Genomic DNA, 27,811 nt, shown 5'->3' on the forward strand with positions numbered 1-27,811 from the left:
TTCTTATGGTTTACAGACATATTAAATTCAGACATATGCATACAGTACGTATTACATATACTATACTGTATGTAGTTAAACAGTTAACAGAAATGACTGTATCCCTGACCTTGATGAGGATGAAAATTATGTGAATCATTTGCTGTGGCCTTCACAGTCACCAGATCTCAAAAGTGTGTGTGTGCGTGTGTGTGTGTGTGTGTGCTCTCAACTTCCTTGTTCAATGTTCATGGTACAAGTTAGATAGTGGAACAAGCTGACATTTTGGTGTGCAGAACTTAATTGCACGTCTTCATTAAAAAGGACAATAACACACGAAAAGTGTTAACAGCGTTTAGGCAGCATCATCAACATTAATTTGCACATAGCACAAGTAGGACAATGAAATTAGGCAATACCTCCTAAACTGGCAATTTTCATTATATAACGTGAACAACTGCAGTATTGTACTTCATGCATTGACCTGTTACTCAATATGCAGTCTAGAGTGACTTTGTGTTTTATTTTTATCCCTGTATTGTTTTTGTAGTGGCTGTTTGTCCAAAATCAAATCAAACTCAAACTTAATCAAGCAGTCTCTGATACACCATAGGAATGTAATGTACTCGGCAAAAGAAGTCCATTGTTCAAATCAGGTTTTGTGTTTTCTTGATGGTTTATTCATTCATACATCCCTGCCTAATTGTTATAAAATAAAACCAAATTGACCAAATAAACAACAAGAAATACAAAGCAAACTCAAGAAAGAGGCTTACTAAAATAAATACTAAAATGCTAACTTAAGTGGCCTTCTAAATTAATCAAGACTAATTAAGATCAGGTGTCAGATGTTCAAAAAAATCATTTGTTCAAGACAAATATAACAAACACAAATAGCTACTACGATATTCCTGAAATATTTACGCATTGATATTTTCACACTCATAAGACAAGGGTCTGTTATTGGGTGGAAATGGCAGCTGTGGTTACTGCTGACCTCCTGTTCAATAATTCAGTCTCTCCGGCAGCTCTCATCAATAATAAACGACAGGTTGAGTATTTGAGGTAGAGCGTTTCAGGACAGTGGTGACGCTGCGGCTCCGGATTTGTCAGACAGGCTGTCAATCTTCCACATAGCCTGCCCCAAAATCCCACCCAGCTGTCAGTCATTTTACGTCGACGTTCTCTGCCTGCGTAAAGATGGCGGAGTTACAGAAAGACAGAAATAATTTTTCTTTCAAAATAAAGTAGTTGAGTCGCATTCAGTTGAACACCGGGCAATTCAACCATTTAAAGAGGTAGGCCTACTCTACGGATTTAACACATCAAAATCTGTTTGGCTCCAGAGAAAGCTACACGAAATCTGATACATGTCAGTTGAGGCAATGTTGGTCTGAAAATTTAAAAGAAAATCTGGAGTTGTGGACTTCGAAAGAAGTGAACTTACCAGAACTTTGTAGTCTGTTCCCCGTCTTTGCTCAGGCCGATGTGCTCATGGGCCACTAGCATAACACACAAATCCCCCGGCAGACTTTGACAAGGAAGAAGAATGAATTGAATAAAAAGCAGGTTCTGCTGCATCAATTTTAATATTTTTTTTTATGCTGTCCACCATTAGTCTGTCAGTGCTATAGGTGCTAAATTGATGGAGCTCTCTTTGAGGCATTGACGATGTTGTTAATTTATTTTCATCCTTAGAAAAAATGGTCATGTTTTGTTTAGGCTAAGCTATATAAGCTATCAATCACACTTTATTTTTATAGCACTTTTTTAATACTTTTCATTTAAGGTGTTTTAAAGTGCTTATGGGACTGACAAGTCAACAGACAGAGACAGTACAAATAGAGTATATGGGAAAAAAACTACATTTTATTTAATTTATTCATAATTACACAAATAATGACATATTCTCATTGTTAGATCACTTTAAATCAGTATCTGGGAACAATTTTGTATGTTTGAATTTCAATTTGTAGCTTTTAGATAATAAACTCGAACTCATGTTCTTGGTCAAGTATGTTGACATGGAATTTGACTCTAGTTAAAAGTGGTTTGCAACATAATACAGCGAAACAAAGATATCAACACTTAGGCCTAGCTTTAGAAAAGAGACAAAAAGGAAACAAAAAAAGATTAAATTAAAATTGATTATAACTGTCGCTTTTATTTTTGTGAATTTTTTTAAAAAAGGGTGCAGCATCTTTAACGGCTTTTATTTTGGAATTCATATGCGGACGTTGTGTAGCACGAGCTTTCTGACTTGACTGTGGTGGTGTTTCTGCTGGTGCTGGACGCGGTGGATAGCAGCTGGATATAAATCTATAAAGGTGGGTTTTTTGTCTTTATTAATCTGTCGCATAGACATGAAAATCATACATCTTATATTTAAATACATTGTATCTTGTATTTATCGTTTCGGGCGTTTATTGAAATATCAAGTGAAGGATTATAGATTAACGAACCTCTAGCATATAGATGCTTGCTTTAGAACAGCTGTTTCCATGGTGAAAACCATGAAACCGTGCTAGATGTATGAAGTACATATTTTTTTCGTGATATCTGTTTGGGTGGATGTGAAGGCTGCCGATGGTTTAGTGGATCTATGGTTTGACTCAGGGCCTGTCCTGCAGGAAAAGGCGTTTCACACCGTCCGATGGTTTGAGTAATGAAAAAAAGGGGTCTAAATGGGTCTGGGGTAGGAACAATAGAATATAAAACCCAAACACTTATATCCATTCACAGAGAAAACTGGAGGAGCGTAATCATATGTTATTTTTGACACGCATATGTACAATTATCATTCATCTTCTAATAATATTTTCATGAGTATTAGGCCTATGATGAAATAACCTAAGGTCACCGCTGAATTCACTTTTACTCCGAATATTAGGATGATTATAGGAATATTACTGAGATTTAACACATTACGTTGAGCCATATGGAAGACTGCTGTACTCCTTGCGGTAGGGTACAACAATCTCGGTTAGTTCCTTCGTATGAATTGGCTTATAGCCTCTGTGTGTGCTTTCCATAAGCAGGAAAAACAGAAAAACTGAAAATAAAACAAAGAAACAGCTTTTAATTGACTCTCTATGTTGGGAGTCCCCCAAAATTCATAGTTGTACTGCACATATAAGATAAACGTGGAAAATATACAATCTATTATTTCTCAGAGTTAATTGAATGTTGGCTACCTGGATGAATATTGGCAGCATGTACAGAAACATTTGTTTTTGTCTAGAATTTGTGGATTTTGAAACAGATTGTGATGTGCAGTGCAGCAGTTGAGTCTATTGATGAAAGTGTCTGTGTTGTGTGTGTGTGTGTGTGTGTGTGTGTGTGTGTGTGTGTGTGTGTGTGTGTGTGTTACAGTGACAGCATCTGTTGGCTTTGAAGCACCATTCCCTGCTGTTTTCAAAGTTACACTATTGAAAACTATATAACGTAATGATTCAAGCCTTGATGGTCATAAGTTTGTTTATTAAAGTTAAAGACTTTGGTCCTAGAGCAATGTAGACTATATGATTTAAACTCCTCTGGCAGAGGTTCTGGTGCTTCAGTTTTTCTTTTAAAACTGCGAACATGGATGAATTACCGAACAGGCTTATCTGGCACTGGCCCAGGGGCCCGATGGGTCAGGGGTCCCTGGGCCAAAACCTCTATGAAGTGTCTGGTAATATTCATGGTTGGAAAGTCTTAGAGCTCAGTTAAAAGACACAAAACAACCACAAAGTGACCACAAAGGGACACAGATGGACACAGAATATCCACCAAGAGTCGCAAAGCGACAACATGACTACAACCAGTGCAACTGCATAGGTACTGCAATCGCAACAACCACAAAGAGACTCAAAATGACCACAAAGAGATAGAAATAGATACAGAACATCCACAACAATACTATCAGAGAGTGAATATGAGCTTACAATCTGCAGGCCACATCTGCACTTCCTCTGCTGACAGTAAAGATACTGGCAGTCAGACCTGAAGGCAAGAGTGACGCATCTGCTGTTTCTCATGGGAAAACACACGGATGACATCCAAATTGTCTGTGACGAACGCTGCTAAAGTACCAACCAGGGTCAAACTGATGTGCTGGGTGGATATCTTTTATTACATTTCAGATGTTAAAGTTAAGAGTCAGAGATTCTTGTCTGACCACAGATCCAGAAAAACACTAGAGTATCCGATTTATTCCCTCTTTTTGCGATGAAGACATTTCATGCCGTAAACAACTGCTGCTACTGAAAGATCTAGTTTCAGTGAAGACTTTTACTGTCTGAAGCTGCATGAGAAGCTTTTACATATTCATAAGAAAAACATAAGAGACCTGAAACAGAAACATGGAATTCTTGTAGGTTTTACAGCTTGAAAATGCTCAATTATAAGCACAATATATTAGCTATCAGCAGCTTTTAGGCAAAAACTATTAATAATTAGAACAGGTCTTTAAAAAGCTCTGTCAAAGCCTGTATCATCATACAGGGAATACAGAATGCTAATAAGTGTCATTACCATTTGAAAGAAACAAATTTGGATCAATATGTTCTTTAAGACACATGCAGTAGGTATGTAAAAGCTGAAGAAATGTGTGAAATAAGTAAGTAATATTAAACTGGTTCACAAACAGACACAAGTCCTGGATTCATCTGCAGACTCTAGCACCAAAAAACATCTCCCTCATCCCGCCTGCTCCCTGCTCCGCTTTCTGTTTGCTGTGGAGGAAAAAAAAAATGAAGAGATGCTATTTTTAGCTTCCCGTCCTCATCTGCATCCCCACGCTTCCTAGAAAAGGAGGCACGTGATTGGTGGAAACAGGGAAAAATGCCGTCTCAGGCAACCTGGGAGCAGGACAGCAGCTGCGTGACGCCACTGCTGTGTTCGTGAGGAGACATCTTCTCTTCTCTTGGTACATTGTTAGTTATTGTTTCACACAAAAGGCTGGTTAAAGTGATAAATGATGATTTAGGTTTTGTAACTGAATTTTACCAGATTTCAGCGATTCAGTTTTAGTGTTGCGCTCTTCCAGAACAAGTCTGTAATCTTGAATATTGTTAACTCTTTGGCACCAAAAACACTGAATACTTAGTGTAGAAAGAGAACAGCACAGCGGGCAGTGAGGAAAGATGCAAATGCCAGCGGTTTGTTAGAGGGGTCAGAGGTCAAATGGCTGCTGATTTCCCTTTTTAAACAACAGCAATAACCCCCCTAAACTAAATTGATTTGAGTTTTATCAGCCTGGAAATGACTTGAATGATTGAGGATGGAAAGAGTTATACTTCAGTTTCCTCACACATTACATCATCTTAAAATGGAAATACTCCAGTAAAAAGATAAAATACAATACGATATGAAATAAAATACAAGTACCTCTATGTTGTAGTTAAGGACAGTACTCTAGTAAATTTACTTCATTTCTTTCCACCCTATTTGTTCTAATGGAGAAGGCGACGAGATGCATTTGCTTGCTTTCACCTCATTTACTTTGTACATGGTTCAATCTGATTGATTTTTAATCTGTGAAGCAGCAACACTCACTAATGTCAAAACAATTTGAGCTAGAGTCTTTGATTGACCCCTCGATTAGGAAGCATCGATGGAGCCCTTTCAAAGTAAGTGTGTAACTGTGCTTAAAAAACACAAGAGGAAAAGAGGGATGCTGCACAGCTGGCAGTGCGGATGGAGGATGAAGACAAGGGTTTGATTTGGAGATTTTCACTTGATTAAATGCTGATGTTGATCAACTTTGTCCATCTCTTGTGAGATCATATGGACTTGATGCTAAAGGTCATACTTGTAGACTTTCTCCACAACGTGGGAGAAAGAAATTTTTTACCTTGACAGTTTTGGTCAGACCACTTTTTTTATGTGGGGATGCAAACAACAATTATTTTCATGATTAATTTATATATTCTATAGTTCTATCAATTTACTGTGCTCCTATACTATACTCCTATTGTTTGAGTTTGTTTGGTGGAAAGTACCATCAACCGTGCTTTTAAGCGCTTTTTATTGTAAATACTACAAAAATAGATGTTGTCTGGTGCTTTGTTGCCATTAATCTTTTGGTACATGAAATGGATTGTGCGGCCCTCCTAGAAAGATATTCAGCTACCTGATGCTTCAAGTCCAAGCAGCTTATAACTTCACAGATTTTGTTTTACACCAATTAGGTGATCGCTCACCTCTGAAAAATATGCATCTGAAGTAAAGCTATGACTGTTACCATGAGGTCAGGTGGTGTTGAGCACGTTTGTCTCAGCAGGTTTCTCAGTAACTGTCTCTAAGCAGGAAGGTGTTTGGGTGATCTGGGATCAGCTGGGGATTAGCTGTGAGTCTGCGGGGAGCTGGCCAATACTGATTAAATGGGCCCGACTAGCTGGCCGAAGCAACACTTAGCTCTGGATCAATCCAGCTCCAGTAGGACGTCAATCTCCTTTAGGTGACAGGTTTAGAGGAGAGCTTGATGATGTCATTGTCCGGCACTGAAACTCTCGACTCTTAGTCGTGATTAAATTATGATTAAAAAAAACAAAACAAATACTCCCTCTGGTTATAGAAGGTGGCTTGAAAATCCAGGCAGAGAACTGAAGGACTAAGAACTGTCAGTGTACTCTCGAGTAAAGCAGATAACACCCCAGAGCCCTCATGGAGATGGATGGATGTTAAGCTGCGTGTTGCTGATAAAGAGCATTTCATTTTTAGGAGAACTCCCTTGGTTTTCCGACTCAGTGTTGTGATAATTTCAGGGTTTTGTATCACTATATGTCAAATATGTTTAATAATGCACTTTTTCTGGCCTTGAATAGAAATCTCACCATCAGAACTGGCCCATGTCTGAGCTCGGAAGCGTATAACAGAAAACTCCAGTTTAATGTGACCTTATGTGTTCAGGCAGCAAGTCAGCAAATCCCATCATGTTAAACTAAAACTAACAGCAATCACATGGGTGAGAGATGTAGATATCAGAGTTATTTTTGCCATAATTATCATCAGCCCAAATATCCATGTCCCTCTTCTTCCATCTCCCCTAACTCCCTCCATGATGGAGGAGCTGAGTTCTCCTCAGCAGCTACTGTCGGTGTCCATTTTGCAGTTTTTGTCCCTCCTAACATTCAGTCTCGTCTCAGCGTCTCGATTCTGGTTGTCAATGTGAGACTATTTTAATCTCACACCCAGTCTGATGGTTACTCATTCATGGGTGAAAAACTGCATATGATGTGTTCTTAATATTACAGATGTTTTATTTTGCTGCTGCAGCTTTGAAATGCCAGAATCGCTTGGGCACATAAAAAATACATATCGTAAAACTAAAAGCCAAAATAGTCAATAATAATCGATATTACTGCACCACTATTATCACCTTTGTCTCAGAGCCTGGATCCTTTAGACTCACCAGTCATGTCGGACTTGAAAAGAGACAGTAAAACTTTGTTGGTTAAAATTAGATTTTAAAGATGTATTTAGAGATATTTGCAAATGTTACATTCATAATGATGATGAGACTTATTGAGGGGAAGCAGGGTCATGAGTCAGCACATTCAGCACCAAAAAGACAATGAGCTCAAAGATTTTACATTAAATAAGAAATAATACAAAGAATCTAAGAAAAGTCTCTTCTTGTTCTTCTGATGTAGAGCTGAAACAATTAGCTGAGTGAGAAAATTAATCTGTCGCTATTTTGATAATCAATTTATTGTTTTCCATAGATATAACCCTGAGTTGCTCCCAATGTGTGCGTGTGAAAATTGTAAGGTGCTTTAGACAAAAGTGTTAAATGAATGTAATAAATACAATTGTACAAAAGTACAATTGCTTTAAATCAAAACAAACTAAACTAGCACACCTGACTTGTAGCTTTGCTCAAAGGCAGTTGAACCATCAAGGCCAAATGAAAACAGCAGCAGCAGCAACAGCAGTGTCCTGCAGGCTGGAAGACATTTGCATAATGAGAATTTGTTAATTACTTTGAGATTAAGCACAGAGGCCTCAGTCTGTAAGCTTCTGTATCAAATTAGTGTTTAGTGAAGGTTAAGCCAACTCTCTTCTCCGTAGCTAATCTCTGAGACGCAGAGGAAAGGCTGCAGTAATCTCAGTGCACCGTCACACACGGCAGACACTGAACAGCCTCTTCTGAACGCCAACAAAGGCGGTGGTGCTGGTGGTGTTTGACAAGATCCAGACTTCCAACAGCGGCTGCTAATTTTTAACCTCCTCTAATCGCTGCTATTAATAACTGTCCCATGCTTACTTTTCAGTTTTAGGTATTGAGCCAACACTTTGGTCCAGAACAAGCTCAATAAATACACGTTGTAGATGCCCAAGATTTTAAGAAAAAAAAATGAAAAAAAAGGGTGAGGGGCAAATCAAGCCACAGAACCTAAAAGGATGCAGCAAATATTCCTGGGGAGGTCAATAACTCAGAGAGAGAAATTCTGTATGTTTTGGAGACAAGTGTGAAGAAAGAAAAGTGTTAAGGGTACAGCAAGTAGGAGTATTAAAAAAGTATTTAGTTTTGTGCTTGCAATAAATGGTGAGAAACAATGTAGACGAATGTAGAAAGATAATCAAAAAGTTTTGAATCCAAACTGACTGTAAGTCTTTGGCTTGAATGCTTGTTTTTAAGTTTAAAACTTGGTCTTGTTACGTGATGTGCCATCGCTGTAGCACAGCTGACTCAGCTCAAAGAAACTCATCGATGGGCTGAAATAGCTGCCGAGCTGAGTAGACACTTTGATGCAGCAGTAACACAAGTTTTAATAAGGATGGCCAGAGAGGAAATCGAACGCCAGACACCCCCCCACCCCCACCCCTCCACCCCCCCGGCTGTGATCAAGTGCCATCTCACTGCCAGCAGCTTTGTTTTTGTCAGAGGCAGAGAAACAGTTGTCATGGCATTTTTAGATTGAGTTTGTTGTGGCTCACACTGCTAAATCTGGCCAATTTAGCCAATTTACATGAAGCATTTGATTTAAAAGAGATGGATAATAGAGGCAGATAAAAACAACAGACTATAATGTTCCTGGAATGAATACATGAAACTAAATAAAAGCATTATTTCCGTAACGTTTTCTTCTGCCATGCTTCAGTGGCACCTGCCTGGAGAATTAGTGCTAGTTTATCTTGAAACACCGAGCTCCTAATATATGTGGATGTAGTGGATTGAAATACATGTTAATTCTTATTTTTTTTGCTGTCTTTCTGGAATAGCAGTAGTTGCACTACACTTGGATGGAAACTTGGCTAATATCCAAGAAAGCTAACTTTTTATTTGTTTGTCTGGATCTCTTGTAGCTTGACGCTAAGGAGTCTTCCAGGAATCCATACTACAATCAATTTATATATATGTATTCACTTGATTGCAAATACCTGCTCACACGACTGACATGTAGGTCATTTCAGACAGAGTTTTGACTGAAATCTCAAAATCTGACTCCACTTCCTCTTTGTGTTTGTCCTCTCTGATGTTCAGACCAGTGACACACATATGAATAAATAGAGAAAATAAGAATGAGACCATTCAAATGAACTAGACTATATTCATGTGTCCTCAGCTTGCAGGTGCGTCGTCCTTTGAAAACTGTTGGATCAGTGCGATGGCAGTTATCTCCTGTGTTTTGGGACAGCTCCGTGTTTGCTTTTACACAGTTAAACCAGCTGTTTGGTTACTGATGGTCAGTGGATACAGTTAGTAACGTTGGCTGTCAACATACTGTACATCTCTTTCAACCCCCGCGTTTGTGCTCACTTCCTGAAGTTGGTTTGGATTATGCTCTCACCCTCAGTGAGTCACACTGCAGGTCTCTTGTTAGAGCACGGAGACTAACATTTTCAATCATCTAGAGTGAAGACATTATTGGATGCCACCAGAGTTTAGCAGACCTCAACAGACAAAGACAATGAGGTAAAAATGCTAATTCTCTCTTCTAATTTGAGTTTGTTTACATCTGTGGCTCATCCTCTCATTTTTGGAGATAAAGAGTAGTTGGACAAATTAACATAAATATAAATAGTCTTCACATTAGATATTTAAATATTTAAATCCCTGATAATGCTCTGTCAGGCCCGTTCTCCAGCCAGCTTCACTTCTTGCTTGTTTAATGGGTTTTTCAATAAACTAAAATGATAGCTATTGAAAACTCTTTGGTTGCCTTTTCTTTATGTTTTGGGTAATTGGTCCGGGGCTATGCATAAAAAGGGATACAATTCCTTTAACACCCTTCAAGATGGAGGTGAGCACTTTGACCTCGTAGTCATTGTTTTATTTCAGGTCTAATGTGCTACAGGTGGAGCCAAAACAATGAAGGCATGTCAGGGTATGTTATGCTGAGACACATTGGAGGTAATTTCAAGCAATTCTGGACTTCATTTTATACGACATGCATCACAGCAGGAGGGTTTAGGTGAACTGATTTTAGAATAAAACATTTCTTTCCCGTGTTTTTCTTTCCACAGTCACATGTGAGTCTGTTGATTGTGTAGAAGAAAAAAAGAAATCAAGCATTGCCAAAGTCAGTGCATAATGATTTGTTTTCAGGAAGGCTTGATGTGCTTTGTGATTTTTCAAAGATAAATCACTAAATATGTGGATTAAAATATAAGCACAAACACTACTAGTAACTTCCCTTTAGAAGAGAATAAATTATTTTTCAACAGAGCAAATACAGAATATTCAGATTGCAGAATTTTAGTTAATATTTGCGTATAATATTTAAAAAAATCTTTCAAAAGCAGGATTCAATATTTGAAAATTGTTACTTTATTTGTGAGTAGAATGATCAATAAATTCAATCTAACACTTAATTTGATGCAGATCAGATTAGGGTCTCCTATTTTTTAGATGATGTGTTTCTTGTTTTGGAAGTGAACATTTAATGATATAAAACATTCGCTGTAAATGGTGCAGTCTATTGAAGTACACACAGGAGCTCCAGGCTGCAGATTTGTGAGGAGTTATTGACGTCACAGGCAGAGCTGAAGTTATCGTCAACTAAATAGAGATCGACAACCATGCTGCTGCAGCATTTTCAGATGTTCTAAAATTAGAAACCTGAAAATAAAATCCTATTTACACAAATGGCACCAGGAATGATCAAAAACAGTTATCCCGGTAATTTCTGGTTTATTCTCCCTGTCTTCAGTTTCCCACTAAACCATAGCAGGTTTAGTGGTAGCTTTAAGTCACACTTGCGTAACAAATCATCAGTGTGTTGAGGAGGGGTCGGTGTTTCTTCATTATTTAGCAAGCTTCTCTCTGTTCCTTCATGTAAACTGATAGGCCGGAGCTCAGAGGAGGGTGCGCTTGTTTTGTTTGCGCTTTATTCCCTGAGAGTTCTAGTGTTCCACTGCAGCTGAGTCGAGATAATAGTCTAAATATAGAGCAGGGCGCAGGGACTCAAAGTCCTGTGGGCTCAAGTCATTGTGCTCTCAAGAGTCGACAAGCTTTCCTAAATCATTTTAGCCCTTGTATCCTGAAAGTCTTGTAGTTCAGTGGTAGCGATTGTGGCTACATACCAGCAAATGTTGGGAGTTTGAGTCAAGCGGCTGATTGTTTGCTGCTGAGGCAGTTCGGGGGTTTGAAAAGTTGAATTATGTAACTAATCAATGATAAGTTTCTTATGCCGTGCAAACACAGCACAGATTAAGCCACATTTCCAAAGCGGTTGCACCCAACTTATTTTAGAATCAGTTTAAAGGGGGGTCACAATGCCTGCATAACTTTCCAACCGATTTCAGGCAAGTCAGAAATGTTGGCTGTTCATGGTTTGAGCATTTCCATGGTCTGATTTCCCACGTCTGCTGGCAAAAGATCCCTTACCTTAACTGTAGTCAGCCTGTTTTAAAATAACTTGTAGTATTTTGCAGGTTGAAACTAACTGAGGTGTAACTGAGACTGAGACTGTGCTGTGATGCGAATAAAGCTACACATCACTGCAAAACAGACCACAACATACCAGACCATTTTGTCCTCTTCCCATCCATCAACAGCTGTTGTCTCTTCTTGCTTCTTTCTGTTCATAGTAGAAGTGCACAAAGTGAAGCTGCTTTTCCCTTTGAGGACGCAGTCGTCCTGTTTTTATAAACCATACTGGAGTTTAGTGGTTACGTTCAGTGTGAGCATCCCTGGCGTAACTGGTCAAATGATAACACAATGTACAAGATTAATAAAAATGTAGAGTCTCTGCAGCACAGTCTTGTTTAGAAAGACAATACTTCATACAAAGACAGGTCTGGATGTTAGACTCATATTTTTGACTTTTGGTCATGTCCATCAAAATGAAATACATCACCCAAGTCTTCTCCAATACACCACACCTTATTCCTCAAGCTATGTTGCCTTCATGAGGGTGGTGATAACTATCCCTCACCGCTCTGGTGAAGGCAGACATTGGAGCAGGGTTGTGCTGAGACTGCAAAGTGTTTAATTCTTAATGGACTTATACTGGAACTGACACTGGGCTGCATCTCGCTAACATTTTACTCACCACCACTGTTGTTGAGATTTGGGAAACAGACTGAGGCAAAAAGTGTTAGGCTCCTACAGCTTCCTAAAAAAAAAAAAACTTTAAAGGAGCTATTTGTAAGTTTTGCTATTTTGCTACATCGCCAGCGTTAGCATTAACAGCTGTTTACTTATTAGTCTAGAAGAAACGTTGCATGTTCAGCGTCAAACTTCATTCCTTTACTCACCAGGAGTCTCTAGCCGTGGAAAGCAACACCAATGTTAACTCTTGTTTCTATCGCAACCCTCAGCCTGTCTTGTCACTTTCTGATAGCGACTCACTGAAGCCTCCAATCTTCCCTGAAGACTTAGCACTGCTCAGATTATTATAGCGGGTTATAGCCTCTTGTCTTGATAACGCAAGAATGGCTGAAACTCTTGTCAAGCAACAATCACCACCACTCACTCCTGGCAAAAAACTTGACAAAAACTTCTGAATAGCCCCTTTGATGACTGAAGTCTCCAACAGTTGGCTTTGAATGTATCTGAAAGCAAACACAACATTATCCCCTGAAAATCTTCAGTGTGTATCTTTTGTGGCAAACTACACAGAATAACACACACACGTCTCGGCTGCCTTTCCAACTGATGAAACCACCTGCCATAGTTGTTGTGAGTGTGTATGTTCCTAGAGCTAAAGTTACCACAGTCATATTCTGTACTTACTCATTAGTGGTGTCAGTGCTGGTGTAGATGTCAGGCTACATCTTTCCTGGACTGTAACTTTAGCTGTAAGTATGAGACTCCTGCCATCAACCACATTTGCAAGACCTGTGCAGACCAAGCGATCCACACAGTTACTAGCAGCTCTACCTGGGTCTCAGCGCATCTGCTATCACATCTCTCCGCTCTTCCTCCATCGAATGGTAGCACCACCGGTTTGACTTTTGTTGATCACCCAAATGGCAAAACAACCTGAAATAATGCTTTGGGATAAAATAGCCCACTTAAGACTGATGATGTTGACTTTAAAATACATGTCCAGCTGGTGAATATCAAACTCCAAACTAACTTCAGCTTGGTGCTTAGCCTGCGGCAGCTTGCACCGCCCTGCATGCGCAATAAATTATTCCTCACACATCCCCAGCTGATTGTGACTGATTGAGCCATTTGCCTCCAACATTTGACCAAATGGAGAAAACTCAGATGGGTTTTCTCTTTTTCCCCTGACATTGCAATATGCTGGTTTGATTAATTACCTTGAAGCAAATGAGCAATGTTCAAGCCTGACTAGTTAATCAGTATAATTTGTTATACTTAGTCTAAAAGATACTGACAGAATCTCATCTTTTGTCCAAATATTCATTAAATGTATGACCTTTTCTGTGTGAAACGATGCCTCTGCTGTTTTTTTTTCTTGGGTTTCTTGGGTTTAATTTTATAAAAGTGTATTTTTTTGCTCATGAATTTAATGGAGATGGTCATTAATTCAGAGAGGGGAGGCTGCCTTTGCTAATATCCAGGAAACCCCAGCATGCTCTCCAGGCAGCCCTGTCTCCTATAAATTATGTTTACACAAAACTAATCTGCAACAGCAAATATGTTTTGTGGGAAACATAATTGCAACCAAATTACTTTTTCTATTAACATAATGAGGAAATGTTGTCAATTTAAATATTTGGACAAGTTGCAATTTTGTTGATACTGACTAAAATGTGGTAATCAGTTATGTTTTTTTACCAGGTTTCAGTAACATCTTATTATATCCCAAGACAATGTTTGATTACGATCAAGTCCTGCAAGCTGGCACCCCAGTTTGTAGATCCATTCACCATCACCAAGGGATTCAGACTATTTAATCAATACCACATCTGCAGGTTGCAGTCCTTTATCACCTTGCTGTCTATTTTCTCAATCATTTTGTTTGCAAAATGTTGTGAAAAACATCTTGTAATTTCCTGTAACCCAAGGAGATGCAGTCCATAGCCCAAAGATCCTGAGTTTAATACCATGCACTATTGTATGATATGGAAAAGCAGGAAATCTTCACATTAGAAAAACTTTTTGTGCTTGAAAAACAATTAATCAATTATCAAACTAGTTGCCAATGAAATCTCTTACCCTGAAATGTTTAGCACTTTGCTTCAAAGAGTATTTTAGGAGTGAATCAAACAAGAAATTCAAATGTGTAGCTTCTGGAAAGGTCACTGTCATCCATTGTAAAGTGCTCCCTCATTTAGAGGTCACAGCAGTTCTTTGATTAAAATGTTTATTTTTCTCCTTTGTCTCTATCCATAGATGGCATCGGCAACAGCAACCTACGGGCAGAAGGAGTCCTCGGACCAGAACTTTGACTACATGTTCAAGATCCTCATCATCGGAAACAGCAGCGTGGGCAAAACCTCCTTCTTGTTCCGCTACGCCGACGACTCCTTCACCCCGGCCTTTGTCAGTACGGTGGGCATCGACTTCAAGGTGAAGACCATCTACAGGAATGACAAGAGGATCAAATTACAGATCTGGGTAAGACATCTGGATATTCTGAGTTCATGGACAGAAGTAAATGAAACTAAAATCTATAATTTAAATTTAGATGCACTTATCCTGTGAATGTTCTGCTGAAGCTCGAGTTGGACGAGTGTGTAAATTAATGTTTTTACTTAACAGTCGAATAGAATTAATGAAAATATCATAATAGAAATTGGAATCTGCAAACATACTGAAAACCATTTTATATTAACAGGAACTGATACATTATGAGTGACGCTGTGATTTTTTGAGCAGTGAGCAGCCACTCCACTTCCTTTGTACAGTGCGTTGTGAATCAACAACACACTCAAAAATCAACGGTGTTTGCTACACATACTGTCTGGTTTGAGTATACTTTGTATACTGCCTACTCAAAACCTGCTCATAATTAGTGTGCAGTATGGATTTGGGACACTCTGTTAGACCTGGCCTATACATAAAGCACACAGCATACATGTTGCTCCATAAAATATAATGCCCCTTTTGGTCTGTGGAGATTTGTGTTGAGCAAAACATAAGCATCACCTCTGAAACTTAAAAATCAGCTTCAAAAACATTTCTGATGTCGTAACTACAGTTAACTTACAATTAACATCCGCAAGTAACTACACAAACCTGAAGCAACACATGTAATATTCCAATTACCTTAACTGTCTGTCAGCAAACAGTGCTCAGTGAGACACGAAATGATCTACATAAAGTACATAACTTGAGAGAGCATGGTTCATCGCCTTGTTCGTAGTAACTCATGAGAGCAGAGTGTGAAGGTGGAAACAACTTGTCCCATTGGTCTTCTTCACTGTGATGCACAAGCTCGTTGGGCAAACGTTCTTCTGTTTCCCACATTACACCATTACCTGCAGCAGGTTAACAGTGTCCCGTGGCTAGCTGCATTTTAACATATGACCTTTGGGTCAGTCCAACTTTTTTTCCTGTGCTTCCACCATGTTCCAAGTGTGTTGGTCTTTTCTTTCCTCTGCGTTTGTGAGATAATAGAGAAAAAATATTTGCTGGTGCAGTTTTGTTATATAATGTACGTAATTAGAGACATGGTTGCCATAATGACTGGTTTTTCACCCCATCTTTTAGTGTGTGGCCTTTCTGGTACAGATACTCACACTACTGCATTTGGTGACGAAAAATATAAACCTAACACAAGCTCTAAGAATTTTTCTAAGCACACAAAAAGTTTCTTTCTCTGTGTTAGTGAGCATTTTTCCTTGTGCCAAGATAATCCATCCACCTCACAGGTGTTGCATATCCAGATGCTGATTACACAGTATGATTATTGCACAGGTGTGCATTGGGCTTGTCACAATAAAAGGCCACTCTAAAATGTGTAGTTTTATTTTGATAAAAGGCACCAAACTATGGGTTTCACATGACTTGTGAATGTGCATATTTTTGGGGGGAAGGGTTGTGGATCAGAAAACTGAGTTGATCAGGGTGTCGATTACGTCCTGTGGAATCTTGACCCACTCCTCTTCAATGGCTCTCCAAATGCATGCTACCTCAAAAACATGCAACATCTGTGGAATTGTTTTGTGTGATAAAAACTGCACATTTTATTGTAACCATGAAAGATGAGGGTAAAAACAAAAGTGTTGTGTTTATGTTTTTGTTCAGTACAGTTTGTTTTGTACATATCCGCACCAGCTTCTGAAGGGAGTTTAGTTGGACACCTCTGAAAAAAAGATTCTTGTCATATTTGAATATCTAAAACAAAACCTGAATATTAGATTTAGGAATATGGTTAGGTCATGAATTTGAGTGAGTTCTCATAATACATTTGATATGATATTTTAATATGTTTATCAGAGTTGTCTGCTACTCTGTGAAGCACTGTCCTGTCCTCAGATCACAGTAAACATGCATGCAGGGGTGTCTTCTCTGCCGCCTGCTTAATCAGCTGACCCCTGGATGAGTAGAAAAAGAATAGAATAGCCAAGGACTGACAAGAGCCCAACACACAGTCAGTTACAACAACTTGCCCTGAGGAACAAACAGAATGGTGTTTATTCTGATGTTTTGTTGCATCGGACGTGTGTTGGCTCCTGGGGGCTCAACAGTAAACATGATCTTAGAGTGAAGACAAGCCTGCTGAGACAACAGGCTCCCCGAGGTGAGCTGAGCAGCAGGAAACTGGTTTTTCAGGTTGATGGTATAGATCATAACATCATTCCCAGCTTCACTAGACGTTCTGCAGCAGACCGAGCTGTGATGGTGAGCAGAGAATTCTGTCTGTGTGTGTGTGTGTGTGTGTGTGTGTGTGTGTGTGTGTGTGTGTGTGTGTGTGTGTGTGTGTGTGTGTGCGCGTGCCTCAGTTGTCAGCCTTTGCCAGGTCTTGCCTCTGGTAAGGAAGACATGGTCGGCCAATCAGAACATGAGAAATGAATGGCTGGCTGCTGCTCTCCCCTCCCCCATTACTACACATCTCCCTGAGTAGATATCCACTCCCCTCCCTACACACACACACACACACAAACATGCTACACACACTTGCATCCAAACACACACACACATGAAATTCCCATCCCCCCATCTCTCTACATCTCAGCTGAGACTCCAGTAGAGTAAAAATAAAAATGGTTTGAGTCATGGGCTCAAAAGGCAACACACAGTACATATATTTATTGATGTACACTTACACACTTGAAGCTGAGGCATTTGTGGGTCTTTGGGGAATTCAGTGTATAATTTGTTAAATAGTTAAGGCCACTACTTTGACATATTGTAACTCATGCTGGAGGCTGGACAGTTTTTTTTCTGCTGTGGAGACTTTATAACTGCATTCAAAGTGTCAGTGTTCAGGATTGACAACTGACAATAGTCACAAGTAGGGCTGCAACTACCTATTGTTTTCATTATCAATGAATGTGCTGATTGGTTTTTTGATTAATCAATCAATTATTTAGTTTATGAAATGTCAGAAAACAGCATATTTAAAAAAAAAAAAATCACATTACTGTTTTTCATCGCTCTCCAAACAGCCCCAAACCCAAAACAATTAAATTTACAATTAGAGAAAATCATAAAATTGTTCTATTTAAGATGATGGAAGCTGCAGTTTTTTTTTTTTGAGTAAATAAATGACTTTGAAAATGACTTAATTACCAACATATTAACTATTAATACATTGATACCCTAATCATTTCAGCCATGTACAGATATTACTGTTGTGGGTCTGTTCCCTTAGTTTGACTACAATAGTATAAACAATACCACAAAAACCTCTGTAAAGAACAAAGATGGTGATTACCTTCTTCTACTCAGTCTTAAGTGCTTTGTAATTGCAACACAAATGTAATACACTGTGTAACAAAAAAGTCTATGAAAAGTTATGTGACTTTAGTTGAAACTTACAGTCTACATCAACAAAATCTTACCTGCGAGGAAATGATCATTCTGCAAACAAGATGTTTGATGATCTGAAAATTTCCACAGCTTCAACTATTACCAGAGCTCATAGTGAACACAAAGATGAGTAGGCCAAAGTGTTCATTATGAAACACCACTCAGTGCTGCCTACACTGGCATTTTATGGAGATGATGCTCTCATCCTGAGTGACCTGCAGCAGTGAGTGAACGTGCAGAACCAGATGCAAACTGCAGTTACAGAACATTATAAGGAAAGTAAAGGTCAGAGCTGCAGCACGCTAAAAATACATGTCATACAATATCCTTGTGACCTGAGACTGATCATGTGTGATTGAGTGAATAGATACATTGATTAGTCCAAGAAAAGCTAAGAAGTGTGTGTGTGTGTGTGTGTGTGTGTGTGTGTGTGTGTGTGTGTGTGTGTAGGTGTATGTAGTAAGGAAAACATACAGCTGAAGTACCTACACAGCTGTATGTGGTTCTTGCTTTTTTCTTATGTGTTCTGATATTGTGTATTTTTTGTATTATTGTGTATTTTATTGTTGTTCAATATTGCTTCTTATGACAAGGGAGGACAAAGAAAGATATGATAATAATATTAATATGTGATGATAATTAAACAACCCATACATTGTTCTACACAGAAAGACACACAATTCTTTTTAAGGAGGTAACGCTTATTGGCTTTCACGCTAATAAGACTAAGATGAGTGCATTAATACCTCTCTCATGTCTATATGCTAAATATGAAGCTTCAGCCAGCAGTGTGTTAGCTTAGCTTAGCATAACGACTGTAAACAGGGGGAAACAGCAAGCCTGGCTCTGTTCAAAGGTAACAAAATGAAAGACCAGATGTGGTTTCGGGGGGTTATGTGCTGGATTATTTCTTTGCCAGGAGCAGTAACTTCCTAAAGTCTTTGCCATTTGCTTGGGAACCTCATGGTGATGACGAGACTCCAGACATATGAATGCTAAGCTAAGCTAACAACTTACAGCTTCATATTTACTGTGAGTTTGTAAGTATCCATGTATATGTGTGTATGTAAGAGTGATATGAAGAAATAAAGCGTGTTATACTCATATATGAAGGACCTGAAGACAGTCAGTGGCTGTGCAGTAGATGTCAGTGTCAGTCTTTCGCTCTGCTGATCTCCACACTGACGGCAGAGTGATGCTGTTCAACCAGAAGCTGCTCGGCTCAGAGAGCGATGCTGGGTGTTGGGTATCAGAAGCACTGAGCTTTAATTCCCAGAGCATTCATCAGGACTTAGCACCGAAATTCAACCTCAACAGAGTCTGTGGCCAAGGAGAGAGAGCGAGGGAGGAAGAGACACTTTCTTGGCAAAGCTCACAGCGGAAACAAAGACAAGAGGAGGGGCTGATGAAGTGTCAACTACTGGCAGATTTTAAAACCACCAGAGGCCTTTTAATACGCTGGCTTTACTGGAACATGTGGGCATAATGTGTCAGTCTGACATGTTGAATGTAATGCCTGATCCTCAGTGTGTGTGTGTGTGTGTGTGTGTGTGTGTGTGTGTGTGTGTGTGTGTGTGTGTGTGTGTGTGTGTGTGTGTGTGTGTGTGCGCGTGTTTGTCGCTATCTCATCTTTCTGCTGCGGTTTTCTGAAATCATGGCAGGAAACTTAGTTGTCACAGTCTTGTGACATTTGCAGGTTTTAAACATCAGAATGAAAGTCTGAATTCAGGATAGACGTTTGGTGTACAGGAGTCTAAAGATTAAAGAGGAACGTGTGCTGTAAACTTTAAAATAAAAGGGTACAAAAATAATTCAGTAAGTCTGGATTTGGCTGGAATTCTGCACCCTGCAGATAGTCTTTTATCATTTTACAAGCCAAATTCATTAACTGAAAACAAGAAATCAATGGTGTGCTATCTGCCAAAGTGGCTGGTATAATTAACTGAAACCTTTTCAGAAAGAGAGTGCATTCCAGACTCACAGCATGGGGAACTTAGTCATTTTATGTGGTTAGATTTTACTACGCTGTCTTAAATGCATTTGCTGATGCATCAAAACTGCAAGTGCAGAGCAAAATGTTGTATTACTTTCTGCTCTGCAGTGGTCCGCAGCTCTGCAACACCTGTGTGGGCTGTAGTTTTTTCCTAGCATAGATAAACTTACCAATTACATTGAATCAATCTACACAAAGCTGTTTTCAGCTTTACTCTCTTCTAGAAAGTGCTGTGATCTTTAAAAGTGTTCACCAATGCACATTAGAGAACTTCCTAGAGAACTCTGATCAGATTTCTGGACCTTAACTACCTGCTGTATTATACTATTTATATGCGTTTTAATTATTAACCTTGTGGTTAGAATAAGATTTTTGTCTTTAAATGTTTTTGTTTTTTTAAACGAGGTTTTTGCAGAATGTCTGTAGTGTTTGTGTCTCTGACTTGTGTGAGAAGTAAGGAAAAAGCACAGAACACTTGAATTCACTTTAGTAACACAAAGTTTCAGTCTTCAAACCTTCATCAGGCAAGATTCATACTGATAAACAGAACCATGAAAACAGCACCATACATATAAAGGCTATAGACTTTAATCTGGAAAATAAATGCTAGTTAGAGGACGTCAGCAGCATCTCCTTATATACATAAAAGTTAAGGTCAATAAGCTCCGTAAATACAATAACAACGATACTGAGCTCTTACAAATGTAATAAATGTGCCAATATTATAGAATATCGGTTCACGGTTTATATTTGCAAGAATACACTGCAAGAAAAAACTATTACCAGAGAACATATAACAAGAAATAATGTAAGAAAAATAGTACAAGAAGAAATGTAAATATACAGAGTTGTGTCAAGAAGAGAATCGTATCAGAACCTGAGAACCTGAAACGTACAGAACCCTTAGTACGTACTAATGATGAAGGCTCTGCACCACTAATATCAGCCGGCCATTCAGGACAGCATTCAACATTTTGGCCAACATTTTAGCAAATTTTTTGACAGCCTTATGTAGTTATCTATGACATCACACTGAGGGGAAAGTCATCATCAATGCGTCAGTATTTGTAGTTTATATAATTACAAAAACAAAAGGGTTCTTTTTAAGAATATCTGAAGACACTAAAAGTCTATCCACAACCTAACCTGTCAGAGGTCACTGTGTGGAGTTCATAAAGGTGTCCCTCAAACTGCTGCCTCCATCTTTTCCAGGACACGGCGGGTCAGGAGCGTTACCGCACCATCACCACGGCTTACTACCGAGGCGCCATGGGCTTCATCCTCATGTATGACATTACCAACGAGGAGTCCTTCAATGCCGTCCAGGACTGGTAAGTGACTGACTGGGAGGTTTGTCACATGACAAATGACACCATGGAGCATCTTCCTGTTAGAGGGAGCGTTGTGTGGTGTCTAGATAACCAGCACCAGTCTGGAAATCGATGTGGAGATAACTGAGGATTGATGTAGAGAGTAGATGATCCGGTTCAAGTTTCAGTGTGTTTTGTTTTAATGGTCCACTGCATCCATGTCCTCTGTGTCATCTGTGTCTGCAGGAGAACTGGATGCTGCAGGGATCTTTTATCTTTTTTGTCTCCTGACAGGACTTTAGCTCACTCCTTTACCTTGTGTTTTCTGTGCACTGTAACTGGAAAAGCACCTTTAAATTAGACAAAATCCACCCAACCAATGTGATCCAGATTTCGGCTTAAAAAAAGCCACTTAACTTCATAATTCATACCTCAGGACAGTTTCAGCGGCAGTGTGCGATCACAGCCTCTCAGTTTCCTCTCTGACAGCTGGGTGTGTTGGTTCCCAGGTCGACTCAGATTAAGACGTACTCATGGGACAACGCCCAGGTGCTGCTGGTAGGAAATAAGTGTGACATGGAGGACGAGCGAGTGGTGAGCGGAGACAGAGGCCGGCAGCTGTCTGAGCACCTCGGTGAGTTCATGGTGTGCACACACACACTGTACAAACACTGTACAAACACTTCATATCTGTGACTCACAGTTCTGCACTGTTACCAGAGTTTGCGAGAGGACTTCTCTGAAGTTTTATTCCTATTATTCTGAGTGTTAGTTGGTTGATTCAATAAATACAATACATTAAATTATTGATCATTTCAATTATAATTGAACATATTTACATTCTTTAAAACGTTTTGAGATCTAGATTTTGTCATTTACCCAAAACTTCACAGGAAATTTTGCAAGAACTTTTGTTTTCACACATTTTGACTTGATGGTCCTGATTATTCTAACCTGTCAAATACCAGCCTGAAGAGTGTTCTTCACAAGGCTTCAAATGACAGTTTAAGGTTTTACATTGACTCACATTATCTGACTATTTTTTGGCCGAGCACAGTGTTTGTTGTTGCCAGGCAACCTCACAAGGACAACACAAGACAAGAAGTGCTGGAGGTAACTAAAGGTTACAGCAGGTACCTCACTCTAAAACCACAAACTGCTGTTTTTCCATTTCTATGGATGGATTAAACAAATTATATCTAACATGTTAATTACTGAGCTGGTCAGAGGATTTTCTTACCTTTGGACGGAGCCAGACAGTCTTTATGCTAAGCTAAGCTAATCGCCTGCTGATTCCAGCCTTGAACAGACACGAGATTGATAATGATTTTTCTCAACTGACTCTCTGCAAGGAAGCAAGTACACTTATTTCCCACAGTTTCAAACTATTCAATATGCTATGTTGGCTTTACGCTGTATAACATCTCCTAATATTTTGACTTGGGAACATTCACACTCACACTAACTCACACTTACTCACACCAGATAAAGTGAAAGTGGCTATGTTTATCATTGTACCTATATGAACCAGTTGGTTAACAAGTGAAACAATGGACAGGTGGAAACTGTCCTGTTAGATCAGTCAGGGGATCACCAAAGTCATTACACCCAACCTTTTAGGAACCAGGACTTTATCAAGATATTTTACTGTGGGTAATTTTAGGGGTTGCCAGACAGAACAGAAATTAAAATTGCCATCCCTATAGACACGCTACTACCATGGTTAAAATTGCATTTCACTAGATTTACTCTGTACTACATCTCCTCCACTAAACTACACAGTTCCACAGGGGACCACATCCTCATTAAACCTCTCTTACCCTCTCTCTCATACGCTATTTCCCCTCCAGGTTTTGAGTTCTTTGAGGCCAGCGCCAAGGACAACATCAATGTGAAGCAGACCTTCGAGCGCCTGGTCGACATCATCTGCGAAAAGATGTCTGAGAGCCTGGATGCCGGAGATCCTGCCGTCACAGGAGCCAAACAAGGGCCCCAGCTGACAGAGCAGCCCGCTCCACCTCACCAGGACTGTGCATGTTAAAGCTGACTACTCCCCCAAAACCCTTTCCCTCCCTCTTCCTCCTTCTTCTCCTTCAGCTGGACCCCAGGGCCTCGGTTCCATACTCCATCACCCTTTTCACTTACTTTCCTGCTTCTTTGTGTAACCTGGTAAGGATCATTGGCAGATGGTCACAAGAACCAGGCTGTAAAGTGTCTGAAATGCTTTGAGATTCTAGTGGACCAGTGCTTGAGTTGTCTTTGCTTCTGGTTCCTCCGCATACAGGAGCTAAAATGTGTTCATTTTTTTGGATCAGTGCAGGTGTTGGTCTGATGCCAAAGCAAGTTCAGTTAAACCGAAGTGTTTCAGACTCTTGCAGCCCGTGTTCTTTAAGTTTCCCGACCCATTTTCTGTTGTCTCCCCCGTTCCTCAGTGTGGTTTTACAAGAAGGATTTGACGGCGTCCATCCTCAGAGTGCCATTTAAATCCTTCCGATGTTTACAGTACTTTGTTTCATGTCGGTCAAATGTTTTTGAAAAGATATCAGCCTTGGATTTGGTGACCGAGAAGGTCACGGTGGAGTTACCTGTAAGGGGGAGGGATGATTCAGCTGAAAGCTGCTCCATACCGATGTGTTATGTTTCTTATGTGATTCTGGATACAGATGCAGAATCAAACATACATGGATCTGTGTTTCTGTGTCGTCTCACCTGCTGCAGGTATTAGACAGAGTTTTGTTCATTATTCATCTTAGCCTTTTCATTTGGCCTTTTTTTACACTTTCTTCAGCAGACTTTTTTTTTGTATTCTGGTGCCCCATTTATTCTTTTCATACATGAAACACTGGGTGGGGGAAAATATGAACAAGACATAGCTAGGAAAAAAATAGTAAAAAATGAAGAGACACATTTTATTTAATTATATTTATTTCAAATGTACATATAAATGTTGTGCAATATATATAATATCTACAGGTATGCATTTCTGGAAATTAATTTTAAAAAGTATGAACTTCTATGAGGATAGTATCAAATATAAAAAAAGGTCTATGCTGTAGGGTTTGTTTGAAAGATGTGTGGAATTGTTTGCAACTGTTGCAGCTCCTCCGTGAGTCGCGTCATTTCCCTGTTGGTTAGGAAATTCAAACTTCCTGCTGAGAAAAACGCAGTGCAAAGAGCGTGAAGTACAAGTCAGAAATTTAGTAACATGTTTATCATCCTCCAAATCCACTCAGTGTAATTTCCAGACCTGCTGCTGCTGATGACGTGTAACATCTGAACAAAGCTCTAATGTCAGAGGCAGGAGCAGGCTGGAGAAACTTTGTGCTGCCTCATTAATGTAGTTTTGAGTCAGACACAGTGAAACTGACATCAGGAGTTCTGAGTCTTCTGAAAGCTCAATAAGATTGTAATTATAGTGGCAAATGTTTTGATGCTTCTAGTCCAGACAGCCTTAAGATGTTATTGTTCTTGCTGTCACTGACAAACAGTATAAAAATCTAAGGACATATGAAAAGCATCTTGTGCAACACCATTCAGTTGTACTTGCTAACAATGTTACATATTGATATGACAGTATTTTATGTCAGGCAAAGAAAATCCTGCGCGCCTCTGTTGTTTTCTGACCAGGACCATTGCAGAGCATGAAGGCTGAAATTATATAATTATTCAACACTTGAACGCAGCAAACTTTTTGTATCCCCCTCCCTGATACTACTTTATCTTTATCAAATTTCCCTGTAACAATTATCATTCAGACATTTCAATGTTTTCTAAAACATGTTGAAATGGGTTCGGAGGATGCAAACAATGTTGTTTTGTTCGATGATTTTTTAAAAATTTTTTTATGGTATTTTGCCTTTAAAGTGATAGTTTGACCCCAGGGAGTGAAAGGAAACATCAAGAGAGAATAAGTTGATATGTGATTAAGATCAACAACTAGGCCAGAGCTGAGTTTGTAGCTGTTACGTGGCACAAATATTAGACCATTAGGCCACTATGATGTGCAGGCTTGGTTTCAACATCATTGAAACTAGCACAACATTTGCAGACCAGAATCACTCAGCAGCAGTCATTGTACAAGAACTTGTCTGGCTGGTGTTTGAGATTTGAAGACCTCAGAGAGCAAAGATTGTAATGACACGTGGTACAAGACAGTAAGATTCACGACAGGGAAAACAGACATATGTAGCATGCACTGCATATTTCCGTCTAAATCCAAAATGACAGTCAGGCAAGATTTCATCTGTTTTTCATCTTTTTAGATTTTAAAACTAGTTTGCACTGAGAGGATTCAGGCCTTTACTGGCCGTTACTGTATGTTTGAAGCTTCGAGTATCACTTGTGTTTACTTGCATTTTTTTTGAGATACTGAGAGACATCATCTTATGTCTGGACATAGGTTAACATGTGTCAAATTACACACCAACTCTTATTGCTTCTCTGCTTATTAACAAACACCGCTCATAGTAAGACGTCTTCAGAATCAGTATTACAGAGCAGCTTTGTTAGATGCTCCTGGCTTCATGTGTGGACCTCAGTTGATTTGTCTGTTTGTGTGTAATGTTATCTCCAATGCTTAGTCTTCAGGTAAAATATTATGGACACTACTGTTTAAAGTCAAAGAAGCATCAAACAGCTAGAGGCTGATTGTTCACAGACCAGGCAGCTGTTGAGTTTCTGACACTTGTTTCGAGTCAATGCAGGCGTTAAATATTCTGTTCTGAGGTTTACTGTGTTACCACAACGCAATGTTGTTAAGAGCTGTTTTTAAAGTCAGCATAGCATTATTCACTCTTGACATGCATCACCCCTCAGAAAAACTGACATAAGAGTATTTGTACACTTGTTTTAATACAGTTTCCACAGTTAAAACTGGATTGCCAGGTATTCCTTCATTTCACTTCACCAAAGATTGCTGTAGAAGCAGCTTCCTGTTTTTGCTGTAGGATACCAGAATGAGCAGTGAGACCAGTTTTATAAGTTTAAATTTGTAATAAAACAAGTGATGCTTGGTGGACCGAAAGGAACTCTGGTCATTAAAAAATAATTTTCTGCCGTTGTTATTCAAGGCTTGCCAGTGTGCAGTACAATCTTGAATTTTGAAATGCTGTTATTCCCAATAAAAATATTGATAAGATGACGTCACCTATGGATTGAGAGGGCAAAGCACTATAAAAATGACTATGGTGGTCAAAGTCATGGACTTCATGAAGTCAAGCAAATCTGAATCAGAAGTCTTTATTTTGAGAGTAACTGCTGCATTACTTAAGCGTCCGGTGGAACATACAATAAACCTGAAATCACCGGTGAGCCACTGGCTATTAAAGTTTGAGAAGATGAGGCCCCAGTCATAGTAGTGATGCTGTTATCAGAAACGAAGTGATGACTTGGTTAGAAATTATCACAACAAACCCGGGAGACGATTTTGATCCTGCATATATTTTACTGGTTGTGACTGTTTCTTTTCTGGTAAAATCCAAACTTTTAAACTGTTCTCCTTTCTAATATGTCTTCCTCTCTATATAAACCAGATCTGTAAATATTGTTACCTTGGAGTCATATGTGTGGATTGTGTTGTATCGACTCAGGCTTGCAACAACAACAAAAGAGAAAAAAAAAAAGAGTGAAAAAAAAAAAAACGACAGTAAAAACCTGAAAACCCCAAAAGAGCCATGTTGTACTGTATCTGCATTCATTTCTAAGGCCAGCTTGTGAATGAATGTGTCACTCAGTTACAAAGCAATACACACTACAGTATCTACACAAAAAGAAATGCCATCAAGCTTGGTAGAGGTTGCCGACTTTAGATCTTCTACTAGCACGCAGAAACATGCAACTTTATTTGGTCTCGTATCACTGCCTCTTCAAATCCTCCTCGGTTTGGGCCATTAAGGTGAGAGAATATGCTGTGGATGTTTTTATCTGTACTTTGTGGTAAAACAATAAAAAAAAAAAGTTGCTAACAATCAGATGACTCTTGTTTTTGAAGATTTTGTACCTTTGGGAGTGAGAAGGGAACAGTTACCTGCACTTCTAATGAGGAGTAACATCCTTAAGTGGCTGGGTGTATGTTATTATATTTCTTTTCTTTTTTTTTTAACACAAAGTATAGTTGAGATCCAGTTTCATTCAAATGTTTTGGAGTTATGGCGGCTCAGTCATCTGTGTTTTGCAGTAAAATTGTTGTTCTGGTGGGAAATGTTC

General features: G+C 39.2%; 1 protein-coding gene across 1 annotated transcript; it reads left to right on the forward strand.

Annotated features, from left to right (window-relative positions):
- The first annotated feature begins 2,250 nt into the window (after nucleotides 1-2,250).
- Nucleotides 2,251-27,576, forward strand: rab3a (RAB3A, member RAS oncogene family). The gene is made up of 5 exons (XM_022742620.1): nucleotides 2,251-2,306; nucleotides 14,720-14,944; nucleotides 21,510-21,628; nucleotides 22,117-22,241; nucleotides 23,458-27,576. Exons 2-5 carry the CDS (start codon nucleotides 14,720-14,722, stop codon nucleotides 23,646-23,648), a joined length of 660 nt encoding a protein of 219 aa, XP_022598341.1. The 5' UTR covers nucleotides 2,251-2,306; the 3' UTR covers nucleotides 23,649-27,576.
- The last annotated feature ends 235 nt before the right edge of the window (nucleotides 27,577-27,811 follow it).

This window comes from Seriola dumerili, unplaced genomic scaffold, assembly GCF_002260705.1.
Source record: "Seriola dumerili isolate Sdu_G_001 unplaced genomic scaffold, Sdu_1.0 BDQW01000002.1, whole genome shotgun sequence".
In the NCBI taxonomy this organism is placed as follows: Eukaryota; Metazoa; Chordata; class Actinopteri; order Carangiformes; family Carangidae; genus Seriola; species Seriola dumerili.